General features: G+C 37.8%; 1 protein-coding gene across 25 annotated transcripts in view; it reads right to left on the reverse strand.

Moving 5' to 3' along the window:
- arid1b (AT-rich interactive domain 1B) overlaps positions 1-21,340 on the reverse strand; it is a 160,650-nt gene extending 139,310 nt beyond the window's left edge. For 23 of the 25 annotated variants that reach the window (XR_012395656.1, XM_073933095.1, XM_073933089.1 and 20 more), the window contains exons 1-2: positions 19,632-21,116; positions 6,730-6,915 (exon numbers count right to left, since the gene is read on the reverse strand). Coding sequence is in view for 24 of the 25 variants with exons in the window: in XM_073933095.1 (XP_073789196.1) it covers positions 6,730-6,915; positions 19,632-20,645 (1,200 nt within the window). In the remaining variant the exon portion in view is untranslated. 25 annotated transcript variants of the gene reach the window in all.
- Positions 21,341-21,862: the final 522 nt, after the last annotated feature.

Below are 21,862 nucleotides of genomic sequence, written 5' to 3' on the forward strand. Positions count from 1 at the left end.
ACTGCTTTTATTCTAGCCTAAATAAAACAAATAAGACTTTCTCTAGAAGAAAAAATATTATCACACTGTGAAAATGTCCATGCTCTGTTAAACATTATTTAGGAAATATTTAAAAAAGAAAAAAAAATCAAAGGGGGCTAATAATTCTGACTTCAACTTACAATAAACAACCTAACCCTAACCCTAAGTAAAATACAGTAAAAACTCTAAATCTGTTGAAATAAATCAATCTAAAGGTGGTTGGTTTGTAGCTGGACATTATTGGAGCACAGGTGTTCACTACTGAAACACCACCAAGTCTCGCTAGATCCTCCAGTACGGATGCGGATCAGTTATAAAACGCTCACAAGATGTCAATTTGGGCAACTATGCGGATATTATAAAGTGTTCACATAAAGAGAGCACGCATAATTTGTGAATCAACGGACTAGTGTGACTAGTGTTACCTTCACATACATCTTTTGAGAGGTGCACATCAGCGTTGCCAACGACCACGGCGAGGGCTATGCGTCGACTCACTCTTTAATCATAATTAGACATAGGACAATAACCGTTTTCAAGGTATACTGCGGTTTGGAAAATTCAAGGTTTTAAAACCGCCAAAATTGTCTGCTTTACCGTTCCTAGGGTATGTGTAAGATTTTTTTCATTAACATTTTTTTAGGTTGTTTTTTTAAGACAAAAGTATCTCCAGCAGAAAAAAAAAATCCAAATATTCTGTTTTAAATTGTACAAATATTTGTGTTGAAACAGATGAAGACAGCAGAATAATTGTTTAATGATTAAATTTGAAGTAGTTAGCCTGACATCCAATCACGCACACAACATCATAAGAGGATATTAGGTTAGATGTAGGTCGTGACGTCAGGTGACCAAACTTCAATGTCTAGCCAGCGTCTAAGGACAATGTTAATTTGACGTCCAATAACAACGTCAAATGATGTTGATATTATGTTGATTTTAGGTTGTGTAGGAAAATGACCGAAATCCAATGTCAAGCCAACATCTTAAACCAGGGGTCACCAATCTCGGTCCTTGAGGGCCCTGCAGGGTTTAGCACCAACTTGCCTCAACACACCTGCCTGGATGTTTCATGTATACCTAGGAAGACCTTGATTAGCTTGTTCAGGTGTGTTTGATTAGGGTTGGAGCTAAAACCTGCAGGACACCGGCCCTCCAGGAATAAGTTTGGTGACCCCTGTCTTAAACCATGTCAAAAACTGACATTTATTTGTCAGAAATGGCAACCAAAATTCAACATCTCATGTGATGTTGGTAACATCCACACAAAACCAAGCTGTAACATCATTAAACTCTGATATCTGGTTGATTTTAGGTTGGACGTTGGACATTGATGTCAGCCTGACGTTGAGTTCTGACGTCAACCCGATTTTCATTTCCAAACAAAATGCAACGTCCCCGCGATGTTGGGGTACAACATCAAGTTGACATCCTGTTCCTGCTGGGATGTTTACTGTTCCAAAATAGTTTTCCATGTTTCTCAAAATAAAATATCTTATGTTCAAAGGGGAAAAAAGTTGTAGTTTTTTACCTGGAGTTGTAAAAAGATGGTATTTCAGAGCAGAAATCACAATACCGTGAAACAGTGATATATTTATCCAAGGTTATCACACCTTCAGAACCTTATACCGGCTCATGCCTAAATAAAAAAGTGAGTCAAATATTTTCAGTTACAAAACTAGAGGTTTAACTTGAATTGCTCCACCCATCTTGCCTTGGTTACCTCAGCAGAACATTTTAGAGGCAGTGGTGTCGAACTTAACACAGTCCAGCTTTTCAGTCTAAATTTAGTAGGGCAGTCCGAACCCAGAATAGGACGGCCCAGCCCAACCAGACTGCCTGCCAAGCTTTTCTGACAGACACACGGCGCATTAGACTGTCAACATCTCTGGTACACTGGGAGTACTGTCGCTCCACGCTGACAGGCACAACAGAGTCGTTCCTTCTGCACCACACTCTGTGTTTCCCCTTGGGCTGTCACTGTTCAGACCGCCGGCCTGTGGGACATTTCAGTTTCCTGTGGACTCAACAGCATGAAGAGCACCGTTGCTGTCTCTGTTTGAGAGCTATGAGTCAGTGTTGCTAATTCTGAAAGTCTAAGGTGGCTGTGCATAGAAAGCGAACATCGTAGAAAGATAGTCCCCCATGTGGCAGCCAGCTGGGGTGGGTAAAAATTTTGCTATGGTTAAAAAAAAAGTGAAGTGCTGCTATCAGAAAAGAAACTAGGCCCACAGACTTTTCCCCTCCATATCCTATATAATTAATTTGATAAGTTGATTTAAACTAGGGTTGGGCGATATCGATCAATTTGGCATTGTACGATGTCTAATGTGATGTACGACGTCTAACTTCAGTCTACAAAACGTTGATTTATTTATTTAAGCCAATGGTTGAGTTAAACATATTTTGTGCTTTGTTGTAATATTTACAACAGATACTTTTACTGTACTTGCACTACAAGTTTGGGCAAGTAATGGTACTTTTACTTGAGTATGATTTTTCAGTACTCTTTTTCCACCACTGTTTACAACCTTATAGCGCACAGCAGGACTGTCTTTAAAGGGTCACGAAACACCAAAACACATTTTTTGAGCTGTTGACAGTCGTATATGTGTCCCACACTGCTAAAAACACTATTAGGACACCTATATTTCACTAAAAAGTGTAAATTGGTTGTTTTTGCGTTATTTCAAGCAAATTCGTACTTCCGGTTTGAAACTAATTTTTGAAGCTGCGTCATGGACATGAGATAAAAGCGTGTATTCCAGCATGCAGACTGGGCGTCTGTGCCAGAGTGAGTCTTATTACGTCTTACAGTGTGATGCATTAATGCATGAGTTAGGCTTGGTTCAAACCAATCAGCGCGCTCTACTGTGCAACTTCATTAATATTCATTACTGTCACAGTGTTTAGACGGCAGAGACGCCACGTTGTATTGGAAAAACAAGTGTGAAGTGTTGCTTTTATAGTTTGCTGCAGTTAAGTTTTGTTTTCATTTTCTCTCTGTGAGAGCTCAGACTCACGTGTGGATTAACAGTGTACATGACGCTCGACAACAATAACTTACGTGTCTAAGGAGGAACATTGTTTACCTGAGAGCTGAGAGCTCATCTGCAAACACTGAGATCCGGATTCGCTTGTAGTCTTCTCTTAATAAAAACGCGGCTCTAGTTGCTGGTGATTGTCCTGTCTCTACAGATTTGGTAAGTGAGCGACCAGTGCTCTGTGTTTATTCAGTTTGTTCGTATCGAACTAACAATTGCACCGAGTGTAAACATGTTAGCACCACAACCAAACTTTAACCTCGTGTAGGATTTTGTGACCGGAATAACACACGCGGTTTTCTGACGCTACCTCCCGTGTACATCTAAGTTTCCGGGAAATGCTGAGTTTTTTTTTCTCTCATTCGCCGTGCGATATCAAACATTGCATAAAAAATACATGCTAAGAGCAGCTCCTCGAATCAAATATCTCGTTTGTCGCCAGGGGCATGAATGAATTCCCTGAATGAAAGAGCCAAACTGCAGTTAAAGTCCACCATTTAATAATTTGGCAAATAATTCGACTACAGATGTCCATGTAAGCACAGTTACTTTCTCCCGTGTGTGTGTGTTTTGACTCCGAAGCTCGCGCGTGCCCAAATAGACACTCCCACACCATCCCACTTTAGTTCCTCCGACACTCCCCCCTAAACAGAGCTGGACACGCCCACTTTTCTGACTTTTTCCAAAGTAGAGGTGTGAAAACACCCTGCTGAAACCAGGGGGTTTCATGGCCCTTTAAAGATTTATGAGTTACCTTTAAAAATCAGTCCCCCCTACAGATAAAATGAATGTGACATGTTCCTCCAGATCAAGACTGTTGTAGTCTATAAGAACATCCACTCCACTGACACTAAACATCTGACAAGAAACAGCAAATCACAGTATTAAGACTGTGACATAAACTAAAAACCCACTGGCTATTTAAATAAAAGTAAAAAGCCCTTCAAGTATGTAAAAAGCAATTCAAGGTCTTTAATAAATGATTATCCAATGGGCACATTAGAAGTGTTTGTCTGTGAAATTCACGACTTTTTCAGTCGAATCTAAGAGGCCAGCGGTTTTCTTTAAAAATAATAACAAAGACCCTTTTACATGATTTGTCAACATTTCTTAATACGCTGAACTCTAGGGACCAAAGCACCAATCACATGATATTACCTAAATGATGTCAGCCCAAAAACCAAAACATGCTGCTTTCCTGCTAACTATCAACCATGTGAAATTGCCTTTTCATGATGGCTAACTGCACGCGATGTGATAAGATTCCAGCAACAAGCAGTTTGGCTGTTTGCACCATATATACAGCTGAAGTCAGATTTATTAGCCCCTCTGAATTATTTGACCCCCTGTTTATTTTTTTTCCCCAATCTCTGTTTAACGGAGAGAAGTACATTTCATTTTACTTGAATATAAATTAATTAAAGTAAAACTCATATATGAATTAATTAAAGTTAAACTCTGCTTTTATTTTGAGATTTCCGCCTGGATTTTGCCTACCCAAATTTAAAAGCTTCCCAAATCCACATGCAGAGGTGTAAATGAAAAAATTTGGTATCATTTTAAAGAAAACCCTTTGAATTTTTATAAAACACTATTGAAAGTGTTTAAAATATCTGTATATGTTGTCTGTGTTATAATAAACACCTAAAAAAGAGGCGCTTTTTGTATTTTATTTTTATAAACTCAAATTTGAAAGTGTACCTTTTAGGTTCTGAGTGGTTTAGCGTGCTGTAATTAATTTAGGTGGTTCCTGCACATGTCTGTAATCATAGGAAAAAAGAAAAATGTCTCCACCATATTCTATGCAAAAGTTATTGTATTCCAACTGATGAGAGGTGCTATACGAGCCACAGGGATCGATCATTGTTTTCATATTTCACTATTCTTTTGTTTGATCAAACATAATTCACTGTGTTTGGACCACGTCAGACATATAAAAGGATTACTTATACACATCACCTCAAAAACAGAGGAGAATGGCCCTGAAGTGCACAGCATAAGGTAAGAGATGACAGCTGTCTGTGCTATCTGGGCCTGCTTATTGATCATAAATGTATTGTTTTCACTTCTGCTCCATGGAAACACCGTGATTCATTCAACAACTGTTTGATATGTAATATGATTCAGTAAAAAGAATGCTAGAACCGTATGAGCACCGGCAAGAGCTTTCATTTGAGCTATAACTTGTACATGTGTCATTTATGAACCATATGAAAAATATGAAAATTAACCAATGTTCAATACCCAGCTCGGGTATCCAAAATACTGTGTATTTAAGAGTAAATAATCTTTGTACAGTAGAATAAAAACCACAGTGATGCATATGTGCATACAAATATATTCTACACTTTCAAACAAAACCACTTAAGGGGGTCTGGTGTAATGCTAGCCGTTTAAATCTTAATGCGAAAGTCGATGATGTCACTGACCCGGTACCGGGTCCGCTGAGTTTAACAGGTTAAAGAGATTTTGTTTGAAATAGGTACAACTACAGACATCTTTATGATTCATTCATGCTTTATGATGGGGAGAACGAGATTAACAATAATTCTTGTCTAGAAATTGCAACAGCAGTTAGAAAAGAAGAAAGTTATTATTAAAAAGTTCAGGTAAACTTAAGGTTGTTAAAATCAAAAAGAAAGGCCATGGCAAAAGTGGAGACACAGGTTGTTTTAATACACAATTAAACAATATGCTTTTCCACCAGTCAAAGGTTTTACACAGATATATATTACATTTTTTTCTTTTAAACAATTCAATGGTCAACTAAAACTGAACTAAAATTATTTATTTGATAAACAAATGATGTATTTAATAACTTGAAAGGAATATTTAATTAATGCCTTGGCATATAAGCAGAGGACACAGAACCGTCAGTATATTTTAGTAAATCTACTTTTTTTTTTTTTGCTTTTATTCTTTCCATAATAAAAATTATATATTTGTAAAGCAACCTGAAATATGTTCTGTTTTCATTGATATTTAACTTTAATAGGTAGAACTGTCTGAGATATGAACAAAATTAAGTGATGCATCAAAGTTTGATTTAAAAAATCTTGAATGGTTTTAAAAATCTTTATAATCATTAAAATAAATGACCAAAAATAATAAAATTAATTACTTTAAAACGATATTAGTGATATGGCGTAGTTCTGGAAACTTCCTACTAGGGTTGTGCCAATAAAAAATGCCATCGTCCATCGCCGATGGTCAAAAAACTTCACGATGATGAGCCGGCATCGCGATCCATCACCCCGCCCCACATTTACATTGATATATAACGTATTATTTGCATGTCATCTTAATAGCAATAACGGTCTTTTCAGGAGCTGTGTTAAATGTTACAGATAGCTGCCGCTTGCTCGGCTGACAGCATCGTGAGGATTAAATAAATGATTATACAGATCCACTCACGCTTAAAATGTGTAGATTCAGTGGCAAACGCTGTTACCTGCAAACCCCGTCCCACAGACTTTACAGAGAATGGCTTTAGTTATTTTCATAGGGGACTTGAACCAATGGAAGTCTTTTATCCACTCTTGTATAAGTGTAAATGGTGGATTAACATTCAGCACATGATCACTAATAAGATGTGCCATTATTAGTAACTTTATAGTTACTAATAGTTTTCTGAGTAATCTTTAGTAACAATCATTAGTTCTACCTGTTGCTGAGAGTACTGCATTCCTCCGATGCCAACTTGCCCACGGCCCTGCATTCCCATTGGATATCGGTGAGCAGTGGGTGATCCGTATGGCTGTCCGGCATAAGTTCCTTGCTGAGAGTAGGGACTGTTGCCCATCCCATACATCTGAGAACGCTTCATGGTCATAGGGTCCATAGTTGCCACCTGTTGAGAGTGATGTCAACACTTTAGCATGAGGAACATCGACAGTGATTTCTAATGTAAGGCAGTCTGTGTGAACACATTTATGTGACTATTATGGCTGAGCAGACTGGAATACAAATAGTAATCATAAGGTTGAGCGCTTCGGTAAATGGAGAGATTCAGGGCAATGTGCCATCGACTGATATTGGGGGGTGAGTGGGGGGTGGGTTCAGGTTTTCTCTCAAGTGTCTCATCTTTGCCAGAAAAGACTGAGAGCCATCCAAGCTAATCTTCTCATGTCACTGCCAAATTCAGGCCAATTGAAGCAGCACTTACAGAAAATGTGACCAATTTGAGAAAGCCTGGGAGGCCACTATAAATGAACATTTTAAGCGTCAGCAGTCACGCCAGAGTGCTCTGCAGTCACGCGCACACACATTTACTCTGACTAGACAACTATATTGTCAAAATGCTCAAGTTCAGGGGTTTTCAAAGTGTGAGGCGAGCCTCCCCTGGGGGGCACCAGAGCATGTCAGGGGAGGCGCTGGAAAAAATATTATATAATAAAAATATAATTATTAAGTTTAATTATTATATGTACTTTTTTATTATATTTAAACGATTTAATTAAACAAAGCTAAAAAAATAATACGTCAAAAATAAGAAAACCTTTTTTACCCAGAAGACTATAGCTGTGAATTCGCTGGTTTGGCAAGCCCGCCAATACAGGTATATGCCTGCTAATACAATGGATGGGTTTCTGAGACCCCCCGATTCAAAGCTTCAAGTTGAGGGCTTAAACCCAAAAGACGACGATATGATGATCAGTATTTGAGTTAAGGATTTACGTGGACAGGACCAGCTGATGAACCACGACCTTTATGTGTGGTTTGTCAAGATATTTTGGCTAATGACAGCATGAGACCCGCTAAACTTCGCCTGTTTTGACTGGGATGGACAGTTCTTGGATCTGTTCTATTCATATTGAACCATCATCCTAGTTTTAAAAATGTTATATTATAATACTTGTTATTACTCTGTAAATAATTGCACTTTCATGCAAATGATGATAAAAGTGAGTTAACAGTCTGACATCTGTCTGTGTCTTTATATATACTGTATGTATATATATATATATATATATATATATATATATATATATATATATATATATATATATATATATATATATACATACACATATATATATATATACATATATATATATACATATATATATATATATATATATATATATATATATATATATATATATATATACACACACACACATATATATATATATATATATATATATATATATATATATATATATATATATATATATATATATATATATAGATTATATGTGTGTGTGTGTGTGTGTGTGTGTGTGTGTGTGTGTGTGTGTGTGTGTGTGTGTGTGTGTGTGTGTGTGTGTGTGTGTGTGTGTGTGTGTGTGTGTGTGCGTGCGTGTTTGGGAGGAGGGGGGCGCCAATGGATAAGTTGTGTCAAAAGGGAGGCCCACTGTCTTAGACTTTAAAAAAAACCCTGCTCTAGTTAAAGGAAATGAAGGCATCAGCCAATCTCATAAGTTATTTTTGTTAATGGTTATTATTCGTTGAATGTTTATCTATATAGTGCTATCTATACAGTTAGTTTCTATAGTGTTGTCAGGATTTCATAGTACTGGAATTTTTAACTTTGATATGATACCTTAAAAGATAACAGTACCATTTTTAATATACACACCTCTCACACACACACATCCATTGCTGCTGAGTATTGTTTATATGGTGCTACCTTTATAGTATAGTGCTATCTCTATAGTGTAGTGCCATCTCTATATAGTGCAGGGGTGGCCAACCCTGTTCCTGGAGAGCCACCTTCCTGCAGATTTCAGTTGCTACCCAATGGCTTCAACATCGCAATGTTTTACATTAGACATCGTACGACGCCAAATTAGCCGACATCTCCCAACCCTATATGATACCTTGAAAAATATCAATATCCCATACCATTTTTGATATACACCCCTCACACACACATTCATTGCTGAGTCTTGTTTATATGGTGCTTTCTCTATAGTGTAGTGCTATCTCTAAAGAGTTATCTTTAGTTTGTTTCGATAGTGTTGTCACAAGTCATGAAGATGTTAGAATTTCAAACTTTAATATGATATCTTGAAAAATATGGATATTCTATACCATTTTCAATTTATACACCGCTCACACACATCCGGTGCTGAGTATTGTTTTTATATGGTCCATGTAATCAGTCTTGGTGCGCTTAAGCTGTCTGTGTGCTGTGTGTAATCAAAAAAGTAAACTGAAACAGGTGTGTGACTGCAGGGCGTGATGGGATATGTAGTATGTGGTGTTCTCCAGCGATTTCACGAAGACTACACAGGCGATCACAACAATTGCATTCCACCATGTGCACCATTAGATCATACAGGATGAATCTGTAGTAAAACAATGGAAGTCTCCAGGGTCTTACTCAAGATACGGAAGACATTTACGTCATTAATAATGCACCTAATATGTTATAACCATAAGCCATTTTCATGCCTAATGTATTCCTAACAGACTTCTTTAGTGCACAACGTTAATGTCCATAATTCAATCAGCGAATAGGAATGCAAGATCATGCTATACTGTAAAAAAAAACAAGTCACCGGTAAATGATTTTGTTGGCATATTGTGCAGAGGAGGGATGTTATTCGTGAACTATAAGAATATATTCTTGCTTTACAAAATTGGAATTCAAATATTAAGGACACATATTCAGTAAGATATTTCATCAAGTAAATTCATCATTCACAAGTATCTGGTGTTTTTTATTACAGAGGTAGGTGATCACTGCAAGGTTTCTCTATTCATAAGCAGCACGTTAATTGTGAGGTAATGCTCAGTCAGACTAGGTGCTTAATTACTAATTAATTTGTAACTAACTGAGAACATTGCTTGCACCATTTTTCTCAACTGAGACTTTAAACTATGCAACTATTATTATGTAAACTATTTGCTAAAAATGTAGATTAAATTTAAATTGTAGATAACAATTTGAACATCTAGGGCTCTATTTTGACAGTCCATGCGCAAAGCGCAAATCGCAGGGCGCAAACGCTTTCAGGGCATGTCAGAATCCACTTTTGCAAATTTAAGAACGGAAAAATCCACTTTGTGCCGTGGCGCATGGTCTAAAAAGGGTTGAGTTTATTTTCTTACTGAGTTATAGGTGTGTTTTGAGAATAAACCAATCAGAGTCTCATCTCCCATACCCTTTAAGAGCCAGTTGCGTCACGCCATGGCACATTGCTATTTACATGACGTAAAGTAAATATAAGTGGAAAAATTGAGCATTTCACTAGCAAGAAAACAGTTCAACAGAGCATCTGCATCGCGAGAATGAGAGATAAGGCATCTCATAATCTAGTTTCGCTTTCGCTCTCGTGGATAGGGAAACATTTACGCACAGACATCAATTAGCCTATAAATAATTAATTTTGTTAGTTATGCGCAAAGACTTGTTTCAAAACTGTTTCTAAATTCAGTTCTAGTTTCCAGCAAACGAATAAATGAACAATATTAACGAAGTGTGCTCAAAAACCTGAGTTATATCCTAAAACACATGCTGTGCCCCATATGGTCTAAAACCTGACAGGTGGGCAAATCTAAGCTTGTTTTTAATAAAACAAATATAAATATGGATATAATAAATAATACTGCTAATAATAATAACATTATACAAAAGCAAATTGATTGAACTTAAAAAGCCTCCTGAGATGAAGAAGGCATGAAAGCAGTGGTTTTTAAATTCATGTAGGCTAGAAAATAATATGTTTTGTAATATTTTAATCCTTTATATTTGTATCCTATATATCCTTATTATATCCTATATATATATATATATATATATATATATATATATATATATATATATATATATATATATATATATATATATCCTTAATATTTACATTTTTTTTATATGTAAAGATATTTGCGTATTGCTCTACATCTTGTGTGTATTAAGCAGTGTGTAAGCCAGGCACACTCTGCGCCGGACTTTAGACCGGCTTTGTTCTGGTCTAAAGAACAGACTATTATATTTTCTCAAAATAGCATCGCGCCAAAACACACCTGCATTTTAGACCAGAACGCCTATGGGCGCACATATGAGCAAAAATGCATTTGCTATTTAAACATCGAGCTGCAAAACGTCAAAACGACTCTTGTGCCGAGCTGAAACTTTCAAATAACAATTGCGTTGCGCCTTGCGCCACATTGCGCCGCGTGTATGATAGGGCCCCTAGTGTTTAATTATATAAAATATACAATAATTTTTTGCTATTGTTTTAGTATATAAAAAAATTTACTCAGTGTAAATGCACAATATACTCTAAATGATCATAAAGTATGACCTGTTAAATATATAAAATATTATTCATGTTATTAGAGTCAGTAATTTTTTCTAAATTTATTATAAAGAATATATTAGATCAAAAGTGAAAGCAAATATCTTTATCATGCTCATGATGTTTGCAACATTATAATAATGTTTATAATACTACTTTACTTTTAATATTTGTTTAATGTTTATATTAGACTACTGCTTGTCCTTCTGAACTTATTGGTTTAACTATTTTTTTTCTATTCAAATGTATGTAAAAATGTACAAAATATTTAGCAAAATTCTAAACTATCCTTTAACGGCAGAATAAAAAACATCTGAATAAGTTTTTTTTTTTTGTTGAACTTAAAAAGGATACAACTGGGGCTGGAAATACAACTGAATACAGAAAAGAATACAGTAAAGAATACAACTGTACATGTAATACGTTCACATATTTGTAAACAAATAAAAAATGTAATAAAATAGCCATTTTAATTAATTTTATTCTAAATGATTAATCTAAATCTAATCTAAAACATAAAAATTTATATAAATTCAAAATTTTGATTAACCATATGCAAAATGGATCACAAGCACTAAATAGCCGCCTTTGAAGTTTCTTTACTTTTTTAAATATTTCCCAAATTATGTTTAACAGAGCAAGAAAATTTTCACAGTATGCCTGATAATATTTTTTCTTCTGGAAAAGTCTTAATTGTTTTTTTTTTCAGCTAGAATAAAGGCAGTTTAAATTTTTTTAAAACCCATTTTAGGGACAAAATTATTAGCCCCTTTAAGCTTTTTTTTTTTCCTACAGAACAAACCCTAAGCCCTTAAATGTCACTTCAAGCTGCATAGAAATGTCTTAAAAAACCTCTAGTCAAATATTATTTACTGTCATCATGGCAAAGATAAAATAAATCAGTTATTAGAAATGAGTTATTAAAACTATTATGTTCAGAAATGTGTTGAAAAAATAATAATTCAGAGGGGCTAATAATTCTGACTTCAACTGTATATATTTTATGATGAAATCAGTTTTACACTAGCTGGCTAATATAAAAATAAAGTGTGGAATGGTTCATTTCTGTCACTAATTACATTTTGCATGAATCCGGTGGCAGAGCAACGCACACTTGGAGGCCTGGGGAAAGTGCACCGCTTAAATGGGCTTCATGCTGAAGATAAGCCATTAACAAGTCAAGTTATTCTCATAATGCCCTTTCTCTTAAAATGCAAATGAGCATAAATGCCACCATCATCATCATGATGTATGTCTGAAGAATTGAAATCTGTCACACAAAACACACACTCGTATTTCCACCAGTCTAATTCAGTATTTCAGAATTATTCCTGATCAGAGACATTTCTGAAAAATAAGTAATTAAACTGGAGTTTCATCTGAAAAAAAAAGACGTGTATCTTGGGATAGATTATTTTTTTAATGTGGTTCATTCTATATAGATTTAGTGCTAGTCTGCTAATCTTTTTCATTATCCTATATCTTCCCTATTAAACGTGCATTTTAACAGAGAAAAGGGTTTTGTTTTAATGTATCCATGTGTACGCGAAATAAAGAGAGTTTCAATTACAAATATGTAGCTACAGTGGCCGAGAGAGCTCAAATGTTAAGAAACCACATCCAGAGTCAACAATAAGGACTGCCCGATGATCCACGGCCAGCTTGAGATGTGCTCGGGACAGACAAAATCATTACTGGCCCGATTAAAATTTTAATTTGCCAGCGACTGTTGTCAATTGCATGAAAATACAGTCTTAGAATTGAGAAACCGTTTGTGTTTTTAAGTATTTGTATGCTACATTCTCTGTGAAGTCGTAAACACCAATATTGCTTTTCAGTTCCTCTTATCTGATTGGATGTTGTGAGCATGTTATTTTTTTCTGTAACCTGGTGTAAACCATAACAGTCAGCAAAGAGACGGCAACATGACGACAACTTTAAATTATGGGGCGAAAGAAAAACGTCTGTTTCTAACGTCTTGGAAACAGACATTTACGTAGGTACAACATAGGGCTGGGAAGTAGGGTCTGTCTGCGGACTGCAAGACACTGGTGTAACATGAAGGTGCCTTATGGTCGTAATTTGTAGTACGTTAGGAGTAACTTGAAGTTACACCTTCTCCAAACCCAACCTTCACAGTTATAAACGTCTACACCTTCCCTAATCCTAAACACAACCATCACAGTTATTAACGTCTACACCTTCCCCAAACCAAAACCCAACCATCATCGTTATTAACATCCACACCTTCCACAAACCTAAACCCAACCATCATCGTTATTAACATCTACACCTTCCCCAAACCTCAACCCAACCTTCACAGTTATTAAAGTCTACACCTTCTCCAAACCTAAACCCAACCTTCATCGTTATTAACATCTACACCTTCTCCAAACCTAAACCCAACCATCATCGTTATTAACGTCTACACCTTCCCCAAACCTAAACCCAACCATCATCGTTATTAACATCTACACCTTCCCCAAACCTAAACCCAACCATCATAGTTATTAACATCTACACCTTCTCCAAACCTAAACCCAACCATCATCGTTATTAACGTCTACACCTTCCCCAAACCTAAACCCAACCTTCATCGTTATTAACATCTACACCTTCCCCAAACCCTAACCCAACCTTCACAGTTATTAAAGTCTACACCTTCTCCAAACCTAAACCCAACCATCATCGTTATTAACATCTACACCTTCCCCAAACCTAAACCCAACCATCATCGTTATTAACGTCTACACCTTCCCCAAACCTAAACCCAACCATCATCGTTATTAACATCTACACCTTCCCCAAACCTAAACCCAACCATCATCGTTATTAACGTCTACACCTTCTCCAAACCTAAACCCAACCATCATCGTTATTAATATCTACACCTTCCCCAAACCTAAACCCAACCTTCATCGTTATTAACATCTACACCTTCCCCAAACCTAAACCCAACCATCATCGTTATTAACGTCTACACCTTCCCCAAACCTAAACCCAACCATCATCGTTATTAACATCTACACCTTCCCCAAACCTAAACCCAACCATCATCGTTATTAACATCTACACCTTCCCCAAACCTAAACCCAACCATCATCGTTATTAACATCTACACCTTCCCCAAACCTAAACCCAACCATCATCGTTATTAACGTCTACACCTTCCCCAAACCTAAACCCAACCATCATCGTTATTAACATCTACACCTTCCCCAAACCTAAACCCAACCATCATCGTTATTAACGTCTACACCTTCCCCAAACCTAAACCCAACCATCATCGTTATTAACATCTACACCTTCCCCAAACCTAAACCCAACCATCATCGTTATTAACGTCTACACCTTCCCCAAACCTAAACCCAACCATCATCGTTATTAACATCTACACCTTCCCCAAACCTAAACCCAACCATCATCGTTATTAACGTCTACACCTTCTCCAAACCTAAACCCAACCATCATCGTTATTAACATCTACACCTTCCCCAAACCTAAACCCAACCATCATCGTTATTAACATCTACACCTTCCCCAAACCTAAACCCAACCATCATCGTTATTAACGTCTACACCTTCCCCAAACCTAAACCCAACCATCATCGTTATTAACATCTACACCTTCCCCAAACCTAAACCCAACCATCATCGTTATTAACATCTACACCTTCCCCAAACCTAAACCCAACCATCATCGTTATTAACGTCTACACCTTCCCCAAACCTAAACCCAACCATCATCGTTATTAACATCTACACCTTCCCCAAACCTAAACCCAACCATCATCGTTATTAACATCTACACCTTCCACAAACCTAAACCCAACCATCATAGTTATTAACATCTACACCTTCCCCAAACCTAAACCCAACCATCATCGTTATTAACATCTACACCTTCCACAAACCTAAACCCAACCATCATCGTTATTAACATCTACACCTTCCCCAAACCTAAACCCAACCATCATCGTTATTAACATCTACACCTTCCCCAAACCTTAACCCAAACCTCACAGTTATTAACGTCTACACCTTCCCTAATCCTAAACCCAACCATCCCAGTTATTAACGTCTACACCAGGGGTCACCAATCTCGGTCCTAGAGGGCCAGTGTCCCTGCAGGGTTTAGCTCCAACTTGCCTCAACTTACCTGCCTGTGTGTTTCTAGTATACCTAGTAAGACATTGATTAGCTAGTTCAGGTGTGTTTGATTAGGGTTGGAGCTAGGGTTGTAACAATATACCGGTATGACGGTTTACCACGATTTGAACGTGCACGATTATCATACCATGAACAATTGCATATCAACGGTTTTAACCCTTAAAGACCGAGACAGCCGCCCGCGGCTAAAAATAAGTAACGTTATTGCTCTTAAATGTTTAATAACTTTTGATCCGCTGATCCGATTCATACAATTCAAAGATTGGCATAAAGAAGAGAATCTCAGAATCTCTTTCCAGTGCTGTATCACATAACATTCGCGGACTTTCAGAGGCTCCGGAATCAGTGCGGTTACGTCATCAACATTTGACAACGCTGATTTGACAAAGAAACGCTCGTCACTGTGTCTCCGGACAAATCAGACATGATACATCGATGCATTGTCCCTCCTCCATGCCCAGATTGGTTCAAACTCGCTATATCACAACCAATAAGCATAGGTTTCGCTTTTGTTTGTGGACTAAGCTTTTTGAACAACACGGAATGAGAGATAGGCATACATTTATGCGCGGCTAAATAAAACGCAAAAAAAAAAAGGTTTTGCATGAAATAATTCTCATACTAAGTACTTTTGCATGCAAAGCAGCACAGAAACATGACAAAACAGTGACACAGCAAAGACGAACTGCTGCTCTTGCTGTTTTCAAAAGACGCAAATGAAGATGCAGCTGTTTGTCTGCATTGCAGACAACCATATCCATATCCATAGACAACCATATCCATGCTGGCACATAAAACCTAAGGATGTTCCATATTGAATCTAGTTTCGTTATGTAACTATTTATAGTATAGTAAATATTTATATCTATTTTTTACTGAGGATTTGCACCATGTTTATTTGGACTTTATTTGGACTTTGACACATTATTTATTATTTTCTTATTTTTATTTGTTCATTGTAAGTGGTGTTGTTTATAGTAACTAAAAATATATTATTTGGAAAAAGTCAAATTTGCTTCACTGTTCTATTATTTTGTAACATTTGTAACATACCGTATACCGCGAAACCGTCAAACCGTGGTATTGTTTTAGACGATTATCATACCGTGAAAAATTCATACCGTTACAACCCTAGTTGGAGCTAAAATCTGCAAGACATCTGCCCTCCAGGAACAACCTAAACCCAACCATCACAGTAATTAATGTTTACACCTTCCCCAAACCTAAACCCAACCATCACAGCAATTAATGTCTACACCTTCCCCAAACCTATACCCAACCATCACAGTTATTAATGTCTACACCTTCCCCAAACCTAAACCCAACCATCACAGTAATTAATGTCTACACCTTCCCCAAACCTAAACCCAACCTTCACAGTTATTAACGTCTACACCTTCCCCAAACCTAAACCCAACCATCAGTTATTAATGCACAGCCGCGAGTCACGGAAGCTTTCATACTTGACAAACTCGCCATTGTACTGTTATTTGCAACCACAGACGGGGATGTGGAGTAGACATCTGTCATGACAAAACATATAAAGCAGTCAGCGAGTGGAGTTGCTAAATGAATGAATATAATAATACATCAAATGACTTTGTTGTGGATAAATTTGGGGAAAACTCATGAAAAGATTTGGTGAAAATGTTCTCTGGTAAGTATTTCCACCATCTTGCCAACAACATGTCGTTGGTTCAATGGGATCTCGATAACTGCAAGTTACGCCTCTAACTTACTACATGTTACGTCCCTTCATCTTACGCCCCCGTCTTGCAGTCCGCAGACAGATACATTTGGGACTGGGCAATAAAATCTGCATCGATATTTATTGACCGAACAATTTAGTGTGCAATTTACCATGATTGCCTCGGAGTCGCCAATGGAAATAAAACAAACACACACAAGAAATACACGTACACCAGACATGAAGTTGGCCTGGACCAACGCACATTCTCACATTCATTTCATCATTAGTAAATCCAAACGTGAGCATGAAATCTGGAGTACGGTCTTTTCTTAGCTTAGTGTATCTGAGCTTTCTTTGCCACCATAATAAAGTAACGCTCATTGTTTATTTTTTCGAAATATCAATATTAATCTATAGTTACTGAAGCAAATCAGATCAAGATTTCTAAATCCAAATGACCGCTTGTGATACTGAATCTAATCTGGGCATCTGAATCAGTATCTAGCACTGGGTGCAACATATTTATGTTATTATAATGTTATTATATTTCATATTTTAACTCAAATTAAATGCATTTATAAGTCAGCAATCGAAGAAAATGTATTCGCTTGGAAGGAAACTAACAAAAAGGAGTAAAAAGAGAAGCACACAAGACCTTTTTTTTCCTGACAAAATTTTTTTATATGTATAAACAATATGTGTTTCCTTTATTAACCTTTATTTTAAACTGTATAACTTGCCAAGGTGTCAAGACGCTTAAAGTGTCATACAAAATCTGTCAAGAATGAATGGAAGGCTTAAAGGCTATCGGGTTTCTTGGCATCCCTTACAGTCTGGGCAGACCTTGGGATTACCCTGGGCAATCCAGCGCAAATGTTCTTCATGTGCCACTATGAAAGCATGGCTAATCTGCATGTGTGAAGGTCAGAACTGCTCATCCATACAGAGAAGCGCCTGCGGCCAAACAGCATCTGATCGCATAAGATGCAGAACTGGAGAACTGAAAGCGGGCAGCTTTAACCTCTTGTGGAAAAACTATACGAGGAAATCAGATTCACTTGAGTATTTGGCGACACAGATTCTGAATTATGGAATAACTCAAAACAGAAAATACATATGATCAGGTACATATGAAATATTTGATTTTAAGGCACCAAATGACTGCATTAATAGTTAAAGCAAAACAAACATTACCAGCATTTATTGTTTGACAAAGAAACAGCCTACAGCATTTAGCTGAATGAATATTAATTTATGCTAAACTATTCCAATAGATTCATCAGCTTTTCCTCTAGACACGCATAAAAACATATTAAGCAGCGAAGTCAATTTATCACTAAAATCGAACATGAAAACTAGTAACCTGAATAGCTTGAATGTATAATCCAAGGTGATAAACTATTGAAGCTACCTATAGACTGTTAACATCTGACTCAAAACAAAAATACTAGGATGTTAAGACATTATATTCATACTATTTTGGATATTATTGTTTTTTTACATTATACACAGCCTAGCTAGACAGCATTTTAGGCATCAGTATGCTGAAGTCTAGTGAGTCACCTACCTAGACAAATACTAGTTTAATGTTGTCACAAAACCCAGTGAGCTGCCTAGGTTTTGAAATACACCAGCCCGCCTTATCATATCTTATAAATTAAAAGATTTTCGTGTATAAAACCATGTACAGATAGCCTAAAGAAATAACAGCAAGTGAGTGTGAGGTGAATGTGAAAACATTAATTACTGCATAATGAAGTGAAGCCAGACGGGCGCAATGGCGCTAATACAAGCTAGCAATGCTAATCAGTAGCCCTGTGCTCTGAAAACGCCGTCTAGCACTTAGTTTCAGACAGACAGTGCTAACCGGTAACCATACGTCAAAAACGAAAACGAATTTTTATATGGAAAGAATCGTTAACTCAATTAGTCGCTTTATTCGAGTGAATAAAAAGCGTTAGCAGTGGGTTTTTTACTTAGTAGCAACGCAATGCTAGAATCTTCCATCATTGAACTGCACCGATCGAGATCTTTAGCGGAATCGCAGCCGATCATGTGTTCAATAACATGACACGGATTTAATAGTGATTATGCTTCATTGTTTTACTGTGTATACGAACATAAGCCGCGCTGCATATCCGGTTGCTGAAATAGGAATCTTTCTAAGCATATATGAAGTCTCGGTGCAGGCTAACACATGCTAACACTGTTAGCACAGTCACCTTGGGCAGAACTTGGCATGTTCTGCTGCCTGTCAAGCCACAGACAAGCCCAAAACTGGGAAATAACAAAGCCTGATCAACATCAGCATGTTATTTAACTGTTCATGCACGTCACGTGCATTCAATGAACGTAAACTAATACATTCCAAGCTGATATTAAGGGTAGCATCGGGCCACAGCTAGACCTGCATGCGAAACTTGAACACACACACATAAGGAAAGCTAAAGCGTTCACCTGGGCTCTGCTGTTGCCGTTGTTCCCGGGGCTCATTGCCGGGTGGTTTCTTTGTTGTGCTGCCCAGCTGTGGCTGGCAGCTGGGCTGTACGGGGAGCTCATGTCTTTGCCCAAACCCATACCCGACTGCTGCTGCTGCGATGGCGGGTTGCTGTAATCTTGATAGCCGCCACCGTATCCCCGCATCATCGGACTCGGGGATGTCAGGAGCTGGTTCAGGGTGGGTGTAGCTCCAGAAGGGTGCTGTTGGTTTTGTCCGGGAAACCTCTGAAAGCTCCCAACATTGGCACCAGGAGCCGGGGTGGTCGAGGCCATAGCAGCCTTGCCATGGCTAGCAGCAGCAGCGGTAGGCGAATTGGTACCTGGGCCCATCATGTTCCCCTGCCGCGACGGGCTCATCATACCGTATCCAGCGCCGCCGTACCCCGGCCGGTAGTTGGGATAGTGGTTGTACGGATTATTATGGTACCCTTCGTGGGAGTTCTGCACTTGATCCATGTTGCCCGGTGCCTGATGTATTAAAGCCGTCCTAGGGCTTTGTTGTCCGCCATGTTGATCAAAGCAAGGCCCTCCTCTTCCATTCCCGTAATAATTATTAAACTCAGAAACTGAGCTGCTCCCGCTTTGGGACGCGCTGCCTCCGCCGCCGCTGTTGTTGTTGTTGTTATTGTTGCTCGCTGGTCCAAAGTTGGAGTGCTCGTACCTGCTGCCCATTCGATCCCCCCCGGTTTTGGACGAGCGATCCTCCTCGTCGCCTGTGTTCAGCAAACGCGGATGGCGATCGACCTGCGCCTCCAGAGCGTCTTCTTTTCCTCCATGCTGCGGATCTGCGCGGTTGCTGCTGCTGTGGATGGTGATGGAGATGTTGTTGTTGTTGTGCGCGGCTCGCTGCTGGTGCTGCTGATGGAATGCTCGCGACTGTTGCTGTGGAGGTGTGCGATGATGAGGCGAAGGAGGGGGATCTCCGCGTCCAACATTTTTCACTTGATGATTCGCGACCAGACCCGTTTCCATACTCGAAGTCGCGTTTAAACGAGCATTAAAGTCTGTAGGTTTATTTCCCCCAGCGTCTGTGTTTTCGCAGACTCTATAGCCGCACGCTGCTGATGCCCATCTACATTATTCATTGGGGTAGCGCTGTGCCATCGTCTGCCCCATATCGCACAGTTTTCTCCTCATTCACGCCGGTATAGCTATATATATGTGGGCTTGCGATTTGAGGATGGAGCGTTCGCCACCGCTGTCCTGTCAGTGGGTGAATGTGTGCTGGGCACGAGCTGTGAAAACAATTACTGATGCGTTTGAGACGAAGACAAATGACACCAATATGCGTTTAACTGGTACTGCTCTGAGGCGAGCGGAGACTTCAACGCATTTTCGCAAACTGGAAAGTTTATTTCTAATATCAAACTTCCCCATTCCCACAGAGGCAAATGTGAGCGTGTACAAATGTGCGTATAAGACCCCTGCCGGAGCCCCTTTGCTCCAGCATGGCATTATCGAGCATCTCCTTCAGCTCTCTGCGCAGAGTCTGCTGGAAAACACGGCGCGGCCGGTTAACAATTTTGGATTTCCTCACATCACATTTTAATCAATCTCATCTTTATTAAACATAAGAGAGTTCATGTGACTGTTGGACCAGTGTTTGGACCAAAGGGACCCCCCCCCCCATAAAGTGGAAAAACTAATTATTCAGGGAGGTCTGTTTTTTTTTTTTTTTTTTTTTTTTCATTAAAACTTTTTTTTTTTTTAAATAAACTTTTATTTAGAAAAGAAGAAATGTACAATATAAATCAGGAAGTAATATGTAGGAGACTGGAACACAAGTACATACAAATACAAAGTGATAAGAACAGAAAGTAATAGAAAGAGAAAAAATTAAATAAAGAAAAGAAAAAAGAGAATAAAATAAAGAAAGGGGACAGTACAAAAGTAAATAAAAAACACAGAAAGTATTAAAAACTAACTTACTGGAAGCATGATATTTTCATAAGTTTCTATTAACTTGCAGAATTTTTGCTTTAAGCAAGAAATCAATTTCAATTAACAATTGGCAAATGAGGTAAAGGATTTCCGAAATTTTGTTTGTGGATACAATTTTTTGCATACCATATAAAAAGTAATATATATATATATATATATATATATATATATATATATATATATATATATATATATATATATATATATATATATATATATATATATATATATATATTCTTCATGGCGAG

The sequence above is a fragment of the Danio rerio genome, chromosome 20 (assembly GCF_049306965.1).
Source record: "Danio rerio strain Tuebingen ecotype United States chromosome 20, GRCz12tu, whole genome shotgun sequence".
NCBI lineage: Eukaryota > Metazoa > Chordata > Actinopteri > Cypriniformes > Danionidae > Danio > Danio rerio.